General features: G+C 35.1%; 1 protein-coding gene across 2 annotated transcripts; it reads left to right on the top strand.

Moving 5' to 3' along the window:
- Positions 1–2,789: 2,789 nt before the first annotated feature.
- On the top strand, positions 2,790–11,406 carry otpa (orthopedia homeobox a). Of its 2 annotated transcripts, none has more exons than XM_049018680.1 (3): positions 2,790–5,972; positions 6,441–6,841; positions 10,061–11,406. In XM_049018680.1, the coding sequence occupies exons 1-3, from the start codon at positions 5,936–5,938 to the stop codon at positions 10,580–10,582; spliced, it is 960 nt and encodes a 319-aa protein (XP_048874637.1). In that variant the 5' UTR covers positions 2,790–5,935; the 3' UTR covers positions 10,583–11,406. The 2 variants fall into 2 exon arrangements, with proteins under 2 accessions (XP_048874637.1, XP_048874636.1); XM_049018679.1 differs by having other exon boundaries at positions 2,790–6,008.
- The last annotated feature ends 786 nt before the right edge of the window (positions 11,407–12,192 follow it).

The following is a 12,192-nucleotide window of genomic DNA, read 5'->3' as shown; positions in this document are numbered from 1 at the left end:
TTTGGCCGGGTAGGGGGAATTCATATAGCTATAACCAGGGAATAAGAAATGTATTTACCGAAAGCTGGTGTTACATGTTGTATATGCACACAGTGCGGAACAAGATTTCAGTTCGAAGGAAAATAGTGCAGTGTTTGAAGTGGACCGCTACTCGTCGGTAGGGAGTACCGACGCTTTGCTCAGAGTACCGACAATGTATCGGCACCAGGCTCACATAATCTACAGGTACTGAAAAACAAGGGGCGAACTGACGCCTGTTTTTTCCTACTTCAAGGAAGTAAAATGTACCTGTGAGCAGTGCTATATCTGGAATTAAATGCAAGCAAAGCGTTTGTTGAAAATGAAATCGTATGAAAAATTAAACTGAGGTACAGCCCTATGGGAACGCTTGACGATGCAACGTATTCACCTTGCAGCTGGTGCCTAACACACGGATTCTTAGTGAGTGTGCTTTGAACAATTATCGATGACATGAACTACTAGGATTTTAAGACATAAATTCTACAAGCACCATCTGTAATTCCGATATTGGTGACGAGTGCCGTCAGCTGATAAGCTATGAAAAAAGAACTAATTGAATCGGTGTGTATCGGTTTAACTATTTTTTTCTTTCCGCATCCCGTTTCTAAATAAACAAATATAAAACTTCATAGACGAAGCACAATAATAAAGTTTGAATTTCACTCAAAATTCATTGGAATTAAGTACTATGAAAACTGAAGCGGAAAGCAAAAAAAAAAAAAAAGAAAAAGAAACGAATAAATAGATGAAAGAAAGAATGATGAATATTAGCCACTGAGGATTTTTCTTTTATAACAATATAGGTGTTTCATTACACATATAACTATCCATTGATTCATCTTCTGACCGCTTATCCTGCAGGGCGGTCTGGAGTCCATCGCAGGCAAAATCGGACACAAGGCTGGGGGGAACATCTGGATGGGATGCCAATCCATCGTACAATCACGCACACTACAAGGCACAAAATCATACACTATGGGAAATTGAGACCTCAATTAGTCCAACTGCTTTTCTCTGTTCAGCGATAGAAACTGAAGTGTCTGGATTAATACTTATGATAATGCGCTTTTTTATTGAAAAAAGATAATAATAGTAATAATAATAATAATAGGCTTCTGTTGGCAACGAACAGTATAACTACGATATCAATGTTTTTCAGCATGAATATAATCAGTGAACTCGTCTTAATTTCGCATCTCACATGTATATATATATATGTATATATATATATATATATATATATATATATATATATATATGTATATATATATATATATATATATACATACACATACACACACACACACCCTGTTAATGTTACAATGCTAACTGAATTGGACATGGAAATTTGACGAACTGATTTATTTGATTCATTTTATATTGAGCTTGGGGGTAATAATATGTTGGTCTGTTATTTAATATGACGACTGATAACAAGAATGATGCAATTTATAGTATACGATGAAGGTATAAACATGATCTCACATTTAAAAATATATGTATATTTTCATGAACATCCGCCGTGGAAAACCTTTCCCTTCTAATGAGTTCAAGGTGTGAAATAGCTATCTGACAGTTTTCCGTTCTTTTAAGAAGAAAACCATTTTTGTTCATTAGCAGTACTTGTTAAATACACAAGAAGTACCCTGTAAGACAGATTTGGGTTACATTTCATTTTGTCCTTATTTTATAGATTTCAATAATTGTCGGGTTCAACCCCAAAGCCTCATTACCACCTTAATGAGGCCCCGTTACTTCGTGACATACAACCGCTCCATCTCATTAAGGAAATTGCTCTTCAATGCTGATTATTTTGTTTGGAACCATAATTATATTTCTTTCGGATAAATCACGGTTTAATCGAGTCCACACGGAGGGCAGCAGCGCTAATTAAAGCATGGGATGCAGCCGTGGATGCTACCTGGATTTGTGGCCGAAGGACGACGCACCTGATGGATCTCAAGCAAGCCTTGACCCGTCACTCTCCGTTCTTCCCCGGGCTGAAACACAACAACTTATTACTTCTAATTCCCCAACTGTCACCAAATCACCTGCACGAAACAAGAATCTAATTTGTTAAGCTGGCATTTCTGCAGATGGAAGATCGATTTTCTCTTTAGATTTCTCTAATTGAGTGAATATAGATGCTCGATGAATTAGATTCACTTGCAGACTTGAAAACGCCAACAGAAATTCTCCTTCACGTTATTTCTACATATCTGCCCCCCACCCCCCAATATAAGAAAAGGTGGTAGAGGTAGAGCATACAGTGACTGACAACCATACTTCTTGATGTTGAAACTCTAGCTTACACGGGTACTGAAAGCGACAGAACTGCGGAAAGGGACAGAGATTCTCGATCTCTGAAATTGCTTACAGAATTACATTTGTTTTCTTGTGATTTTATTAAAAGTCACTCCTCATCTCCAGAAGCCGTGAAAGTATCTACTTTCCACTCAGATACACCACATTAACTTGCAGGGTGCGAATTTGTTTATTTGTCTATTTTTATTTATTTGTTGGGTAAGATTGATGTGATCTTATCAGTATACCTGCCTAGAAAGAGATGTGACTAGATTTCCCCCTTTGTACGCACAATTACAACCTTTTTCGTTTGTTGAAGCAAGTGAATGCGTCTTCTCTAAAGGTGTTTGTGCAAAAGAGCACGTGCACACACGACACACACAAACGCACGAAAGAACATATATATATATATATATATATATGTGTTCTTTCGTGCGTTTTTGTGTGTCATAATAACCATATAAAAACCATAATACTGGTAATATAACATATATTTTGTATATATACACACACCCCTAAACAGTTTTGCTTAATTGTATTGACACATCAAAAAAAAAAAATGGATAAAAAGCCCATTTTGTCAGTGGTAAATAACCAAAAAATAGAAGCACAATGTAGAAAAAATATTGACTGCATTTTACCTGGTATCATAATAATACATTTATTTTGATAACAGGTAATTCTGGGTGAATATTAAGCATTTCTACAACAACAACAACAATAATAATAATAAAAGGTATTTTAGTAACATATTTTAGCACTATTCTACACCTATACATTGACGCGGGGTGCAAAATGCATGTAGTGAAACTTTGTTTTATTTTATGTCTCAGAAATAAAGCTTGAAATCACAGTGGTTACTTCTTCGGCAGGTATCGCTGTACCGAAATTCAATCTGTACATTTAATATGAGGAAAACTGAGTGAATAAATTGTATTAGAGGCGGGCAATATATTTTCCTGTAGTTTCCTTTGTTCCACTTCCATATGTGTGAAACAATGCCAACCACATTTATTATGGAGAAGAAAGTTGCTCCGTTGTCGGAAATTGTTAAACTACGTCTTCCAGCTTTTGTCTCGGAAAAAAACTGTCAGTTAAAAATCTAGCGCAGTATTAATCTTCAACAGAATGAGTTGCAGTTGCCGACAAACGTAAATACTGACCACATTGTGCAGAGGAAATGTTAATAATACCCATATTATTTTGTATGTGACATTCACATATTTCATGAGTAGGTCGTTGACTTGTTTTTCGGTATAATGAAACACAATGAAATAATGGTATTATAACATATATTTTTATCTAATTATATATTTCATATAATTATTTGCATTCGGTGCCTCGTTATCTTCAGACGTTTTCGGTCACATTACTTCGTTAAATGTGTCTGGATCTTTGGAAGGATTGATCCAGTATGTTTATAAAGCTGTAAAAGCCACGAGCAATTGAAAGTAATAAAACGGAGCGCGCTATCAATCATGGCACACTGGCGTGGCTCTGAGCTGAAATGATCTAAAATGAAACAATACGATGATTTTATATCATTGTTATTGTTATGGTTAACTTCGTATGTGAATTTGCATGTACTTTTGCATGGTTTGGCATGCGGATAAAAGACAACTAAAATATATACGAATTTACTCGCTTCGAAGCTTTTACAGAGGGAAAATACATTTGGCAAACAGACGATTCTTTGATCGTTTGGAGAAAAAGGTGTATTTATGCCTGTCACGCGCACAAGAAATACATTAATATATACACATATATACAATCCATACCGTTTTGTCCTATATATATACACACACACAAAATAAATCGTCGTCAAATCTTATGAAAGGAAAGATTTAAACAGACCCCAGACATTAAATTGCCATGTGAAGTTCCGGTGCTTCATTCGAGTTCGCCAGGAAATCCGATAAGAAGCAGAGAATCCACACTCCTCTTTCCATCTTAGCGCGGCGAACGCTAATCCATCGCAACCAGTATTTCCCTATAACTACGTGTGGTGATGCGAATTGTCCCGGTTATCTCACCAGATTGCCGAAATATAAAAGATGAGCTGAATCAATTTAACAGAGGACAGAGAAAGAAAAGAGCAAAACCGCCAAAGTTCTCGCTTGGACGCATCTTTTGTGAGCCTCCGTGGACATTATTCACTCCGAAATAGAAACCGCTTTTATAAACATCCGTGCTGACATCTGCTAGCAGTTGTTTACTGTTTTTGGGTTTCTGTATTTTTAAGAGTCTGTGTGAATCCATCTGTATGGAAGATGTAATTGTGCAGCGTTTTTGTTGTATATTTGGTGAAAATATATTTCTGATTTGTTTATGTCTGCTTTGGGCAAAATAATTAACCTTAATTTAGTCTATTTGGATGAAAAATCAATATTGTTAAAGCAATTGATTAGTACCTAAAGCATGTTTGTGTGTGCATTTATTTTGTTGAGTTTTTCCGCTCCCCATGACACCGGGAAGGAAGGAGGGGGCAATGATTTCTTTTAAAAAGAGGAAATATCTTATAAAGTAGTCATTTACAGTGAGATTTCCACTTAATTGTGCACTTAATTTGCTCAAATATAATTTACAATAACTATACACTGATTTGACAGTGAAATCTAAACAGTAGTAAATCAGTACAAATTTATACCGATTTTTCTATAATCCTAGTAATAAAAGATTATAGATTTGGCGCTAATTACATAAATGCCTAATGATCTTGAAAATTACCCTGGTTAGAAGTATATTACTAATCTAAACTTTGTTGTTGGCATGCTCTGAGAAATCAGAACATTAGAAATGGTTCGCTTCGTTTCTGGGAGGTGGCCCTTCAAATATTTAGAATCAAAGAACCTGAATTATTGATTGGAAAACGAACAAATGCAGGAAATAACTTTACTGCTGAAATGGAAACACGCGCAAAATACCCTAAAGCTGAGGTGGCCACAAGCGTTGTAGTTATATTGCTATCTATGACAACTAATATGCCATATCAAATAGGTTTACAAATAAATGTTGCAAATAACCTTTGCCTCGCCCATGTTAACATGTTAATATTTTCATCAGAGACATTTAGCTTTCCTTACCCCTTACTGTAATTAGGCTATGTGTTTGCTTTGAAGCTTTATAAAAAAGATTAAGCAAATGAGGTATGTGAAAGCAATGTCCACTTAACATATCTTAAACCACATAAATGTGAAGAAATATTCTGAAAATACTGGAGTGTATTAAGTGTGGTTTGCAGTCGTAATAGAAATTAAATCAGGTCATTTTAAAGAGTATAATTTGAGGTGGAAAGTTAATAAATCAGATTTGAAAATGAGAAGAAATAGACTTGTGAACGTAGCTCCAGTACGAATGTGAGTGGCTGTCGACGGAGGCTCGCGGTGCTGACATTTTCAAGCTTCAATTCTGATTGGTTCTTATTTGAAGAAGCTCATGGGTTCATTCAACTATTAAGCGCCTCCCCATCCCTCTAAAGGACATTATAATGCAAGGGACCTCCTTTTTAAACACAAACCGAATTTTCTTTCATTTAGGCTATATATATTTTTAAATAGTTTAAAGTCATAGAAAAATTTTTGGAAAGCATTTCGCCCTGGAGCGGTGCGCAATGCTATCCCACGCCGACCTCCTGGATGCTCGCCTCGGTGAGTTGTCACCAAACTCCGGTCTTCAACTCTACTGTAAGCTGGAGGAACTTCTAATCTAAAAAAATCAAGCAGAGAAATTGGCAATTTGTTTCTTATTTAATCTTAATCTGATTTAAGTAAAGTAATTCTTTCGCAAAGCAATTATTATTTTATTATATCGTAATTTGATTTAGCTCATTTCAAATATATTGATGTGATCAAGTGGACTGAAGTATATTTAAGAGATTAATTGTACATGTTTGCAGTCGTTATAACCCCTAGTTTTTTTATTTAGTCTGTCACTAAGTAAATATAATACGTATTAAATGATTTTATGCATTTGTAAATTATTCGTGTATTATGCTTGATGCTGGTTAAACCATTTTTTTCTGTGATGCAGGATTATAATCGTTTCAATTGCATTGCAGAGATTTGCCTGTTTGTAGCCCAGTCGACCAATTTGCCTTATATGACATTATTTTGCAGGGATGAAGGATGCCGCGGTAGAGCTTCTAGGGCACAGGGAGGCACTGAAATGTAGATTGGGATCCGGGGGTTCAGACCCCGGGCATTCTGGTGATCTAGCCCCGGGTTCCGACGCTGTTGAAGGAACCACGCTTCTCCCAGGAGACGATATCAACAATCCTGGATCCAATCCTTCCGGCGTGCAGGTCAACAACAGTAAAGACCAAGAAAAACAGCAGCAGCAACAAAATCCCAATCAGTCGAGTGGGCAGCAAAGCCAGAAACAGAAGCGGCACCGGACCCGTTTTACTCCGGCCCAGCTTAACGAACTGGAGAGAAGTTTCGCCAAAACGCATTACCCAGATATCTTCATGAGGGAAGAACTAGCGCTGAGAATCGGTCTCACAGAATCACGTGTACAGGTAAGCCTATCTACAAAAATTATGCAATACATTAGCTAAATTAAACACAAAACGCTAACAACAGAATTTGCTTCAATACGAAGTATCGGGTGCACGATGTAATAATGTTGTATGATTCGTCTTTCGGTCTTGTTGAACTAAAAGTAGAAGTTAAAAAATAACACTCATGAGATAAATTGAATAAGAATCAATACAATAACATTGTATGACCTGGGCAATTTGACGTATATTTATATAAGCAGCATTTATTTGCAAATATGCAATTAGCTCGCCGAAAGATACGATCTCGTAACAATATACAGAGTCTAAATAGACACTATTCATACAAAGATAGTGCAATCCACATACTTTCAAAATGTGTCCTAATAAATGTCTGTGATGGTGGTTGTTCGTGTTCACTGTAATGAACACGTTCATTGTCGCATAAATACTCACAACCAAATAAAAAGCTAAAGTTAAATTAGAGAGTTTAAAATCGAACTAAAACACGCATGCAGATAAACAGCAAAAATAGATATGAGTAATCACGAAGTAACGCTAGATTGTGAACAGTCAAATAAAAGTATATACTCGTGTAAGTCTAGAGTTTATCTGTAGGGGTGTCACATAAAATCTTCTTATAATAACTTCTAAAAATTGCATTTTACTATGTTATTGCGTGTTTTACATTACTTATAACCTAACCCGCACACTACATCGCGAAGCTATTTGTTAACTTTAGTGACGCAGCGTGAAGTTCACGGCCAGATAATAACATTAAGAAGCGCCGGTAAGGAGAACAGGAGGAACGACTGGGGTATGACCATGGTGATGAATATTAGAGCTCAAATTATGATTCCAAATTATAATAAAAACATTTTCCCATATAACATCTGATATAGGTTTATTTTAAAATTTAATAGACAGAATTTATTGAACATGTAAATAAATAAAAACACTTATATTGTAATATACACATAGTAAAGAAACAAATAATGTTTATATTTTTGCGCCGTGTTTTCAACTATACCTACTATAATTTCGCGGTTTATTTTCATATGACAAGATAAGACAAGATAAGATAAGATGAGATAAGATGAGATACGATATTTATTGTCACTATTACAGAAATAGTGAAAAACAGATTAGCAGCTCTCTGTTTAGCAGCATAAGATTAATAAATAAGAGAAATAAGAATACACAGTAAAACAGCAAAAATAAGTATAAGTAATCATGAAGTAACGCTAGGTTGTGAAGTCAAATAAAAGTATATATATATATATATATATATATATATATATATATATATATATATATATATATATATAATGACTTTATTACAAATTATAACACTGTACGTTAAATAATCGTTTATTTTCTTAAGCATATTTACAAGACAAAATTATTCTACCTAATGCAGCGCATGAGAAGTACCAGCAATAGAGTGTTTGATGAAAAATGTTTTTTTTGCCTGTTTTCAATAGTATTGTCGGCAGTTTTTAAACATTTTGTTTAGAATACGATCAGAGACATTCATACAGTTTACTGTGACTCTATTAAACTTATTTTACTGATTAAGTATTGGCGCTTTATCCATTAGTTCAGTAAGCTGCTCTTTTCTGTGGCTAAAATATGACGGCTCATTTACCTCGTTGGTAGATTGGCGCGTTTTAACTATTGATAAATTAGAAAATATGCAGCATTTCAGAAGATAATAGACGTTACATACCTAGTCTATTTCTAGCAGACTTTTATTTTTATCTGATGTATTGAAGTTCATTAAGTATGTATAGCTTTTTTAGGATAGTATAATAAAACCAAGCCCGTTATTACCCACCAATTTCAGAATTATTTATAACAGGAATGGCTTATTAACCAGGAATGCGAAAATCATGCAAATGAGAAGATCATATGTAATATAATAAGCATAATCATTAGTGTCTATCATAGATTAATTCACATTCAATATTCTATTTACATAAAAATGAAATTAGAACCTTGCCGTGATAAATAGTACCCTTTATCTACAAATAAAATCATAGTTTTTCACTTTTAACAATGCAAAAAATATTAGCTTTTTTAATACCGGACACACTGAGACTATATTCTGCTTTTTGCAATGGAATGGTTTTTTTTTTCTTTACAATTGCAATGACTTCACGATTTCACGCGTTGTTGGCGGAATAAAACTTTGAGTAAAATTTTAAGTTTTAATGCGCTGCACGGATTCTCTGCTATATCCCACCCTACCTTTCCGATAGTAGCAGGAAACTGTTTTGCGCAGCTTTCACGCGCACATCAGGATAGAAACCCACGTTTTACTATTTATTGTACTATAGTTCGTAAGTTGGGTTCCGTTGTTCACTGCAATTTCTTATAAATTATTTTTAAAAATAACAATAACATTAATAATATCGGCGGAAGCAGCAAAAACAACAATAACAACAACAGCACCAATAATAGTGGTTATTATTAGTGTATGTTATAGTCTCGATGTTTAATCATTTTATTTAGTGATGTTACTAAATTAATAACAAAATATTATTACAATGATAATTCACGTCGTTATTCTCCAGTTTTATTTCTTTTGTTTTATGGGTTCGCCCAGTACCGATTGTAAAGAACAGTAAAAAAACTACTATTATAAATGGCTAGTATTAATACTGGCTGTATATTGTTGGCCGAGACAAACTATAATGTCCAAAATGATATAGTATTATGTAATATTACTATATATAAAATAAATAACTTTGGACCTTATCGATTAAAGTGTAAATTTATTTCTCCTCAGGTTAACTAATTGTCTTGCTTTTTCGCGAAAGCTCAGATGTCTGAATCATTTAATTAAAAAGTTAAAAATGTATTCATTATATTTTTTACGCTGCGAAAATATATTTTAAACATAATGCAATAATATGCAAAACATAACCATTTGCAGTAGTTTAAATAACTACATTTATATTTCATCGTTCAACGATTTAAGCAATTTACAAACATGTGACTGCTCTAAATGCCTATTGCTGTTTTATATGGCTTCATGGGGATGACTTTTGCATTCAAACCAGCAATTTTAATGTGACTTAAAATCTCCATTAAATTCAATTTCAATGTCAGAAAAATGTCAAATAAATACATTTTATATTGCCAATTCTGACTGTTTGTGTTAACTTGTTAACTATTCTAAAGCAACAGAATTTATCCAGTACTATAGCTGTTACGTCGTTATTTCCTCCATATCAGGTTTGGTTTCAAAACAGACGCGCCAAGTGGAAGAAGCGTAAGAAGACAACGAACGTGTTCCGCGCTCCGGGTACACTGCTGCCTACTCATCACGGCCTGCCACAATTCCCCTCTGCCGCGGCCGCTGCGGCTGCCATGGGCGACAGCCTCTGCTCTTTTCATGCCAACGATACCCGCTGGGCCGCGGCAGGGATGCCTGGTGTTTCTCAGCTTCAGCTCCCGCCCGCTTTGGGCCGACAGCAGGCTATGGCGCAGTCCCTATCCCAGTGCAGCCTTGGAGCTGGTCCCCCTCCCAACTCGATGAGCCTGTCCAACATGTCATCTAATGGCTCCGGGCTGCAGTCACACCTCTATCAGCCCACATTTCCTGGTATGGTGCCCGCCTCCCTCTCCGGTCCGACTAATGTGACCGGCTCTCCCCAGCTCTGTAGTTCTCCGGACAGTGACGTCTGGAGAGGGACCAGCATCGCCTCACTTCGCCGAAAAGCACTGGAGCACACAGTCTCCATGAGCTTCACCTAATGATGATGATCGAAGGAAGCTCGTTTTTCTTTCCCGCCTTTTTATGCCAACATATGAGTAACACACCAGGAAGTCTCAGGATGTAAAATTCTTCAAGCAAAAACGGAAAACGGAGACTGGTTGTGTATTTAGGCGATTAAATTTTAACCACATTACCCATGGGACAAAAATAGGCGGACGCTGCAGGCATTCACGGAGTTTATGTATTATTGAATCCATTATTTTTGCTTAAGTCTAAGTTTGTCTATTTATTTATATATTTATTTATTTGTTTATTTATTTGTTTATTTAATCTTACATTTTTGTTGTACTTTTGAGTTCCGCTGGGGTTTTCGTAAACGTAAAAATGCGTACAGTAAAATAAGCTGACATAAAGTTATTTATATCTTCTAGTCTAATTGTTTTACCTGCGAAACTTAATAAGCGGGGATAAGGAGACGAAGTCCAAAGCCACCTGCACTGCATGCGATAACGGGCTCCAGGCATGCGCAGTGCACGTGCGTATTTGGAACCCTGGTTGTTTGTACAGTTGGAGAAAAAACACGATTTAAACATGATTCAACCCAGAAGAAGATGAAGAAAAAAGAATGAAAAAATACACTTGAAAATCAATGAACTTTAAAACCTGCTTAGTCTGCATGTGCTGGCCAAGATAATACACCGGGGAATTATTATTTATAAGACAAGAAAATAAAATTTAAACTGTTATATAGGATGTTTTGTGTAGATAAAGCATTCTTGTTACCTTCTGGTCAATTTGTGATATGTTCTAAGTTATTGTCTGTGCTTACTATTGACACTGGATTTCCTAAATGTTTGATCTTATACTGATACATAATTTTGTTTCATGGACATGTTTATATCAATTTAATGTCAATGGATAAATAAAATAATTTTCAATATGTCACACAACGAATCTGTCTTTGTTACCGCTCTCCCGATTTACATAATCTTTGATTTCAACATAAAATATACAGCGCTATTCGCCACACGCTGATATTTGGTAAACAAAGTTGTATTAAGACTTGTATTAAGTAAAAGTATAAAGTAAAATGATTTAGTCGTATTATTAGAATACTAGGTTAGATTAAAATGAAAAAAAAATTACACTGCACTATAGGCCTATTAACTGTATAAAATTATCTAACAAAATATTTTTGTGTTCTGATGTACTTTGGAAGCCTAAAAACAATTTATTATTATTATTTTTATTATTATTATTATTACATTTCACGGATGACCTTGCTACAGGAGCGACATTTATCACCCAATAAATATAAAACTCGATCAAATGTTATTATACAAATTTCAGTATGATTATTATTGTTATTATTAGGCTATATGTTAACACGCAATCTTGCTTTGATTAGTTTTCACCTAAGTATTTCTGCATCACGAAATTTGACTTTGGATCTTGAAAGCACAGATGTTGCCAAATATAGTAATATCTTTATTGCTTAAATATAACACATTTTAAAGGCTACCACGAAGACAACATTTAAATGGTAATGTACAATACTAATTCAGGTGCAACAACTGCAAGCGGTCGGCTAATATACCGCAATTAGGTGAGCAAGGAGACGGATATTACAATTGCTTTTTTGTTAACA

Source organism: Brienomyrus brachyistius, chromosome 7 (assembly GCF_023856365.1).
Source record: "Brienomyrus brachyistius isolate T26 chromosome 7, BBRACH_0.4, whole genome shotgun sequence".
Taxonomy (NCBI): domain Eukaryota; kingdom Metazoa; phylum Chordata; class Actinopteri; order Osteoglossiformes; family Mormyridae; genus Brienomyrus; species Brienomyrus brachyistius.
This window is presented reverse-complemented; position numbering and strand designations above follow the sequence as displayed.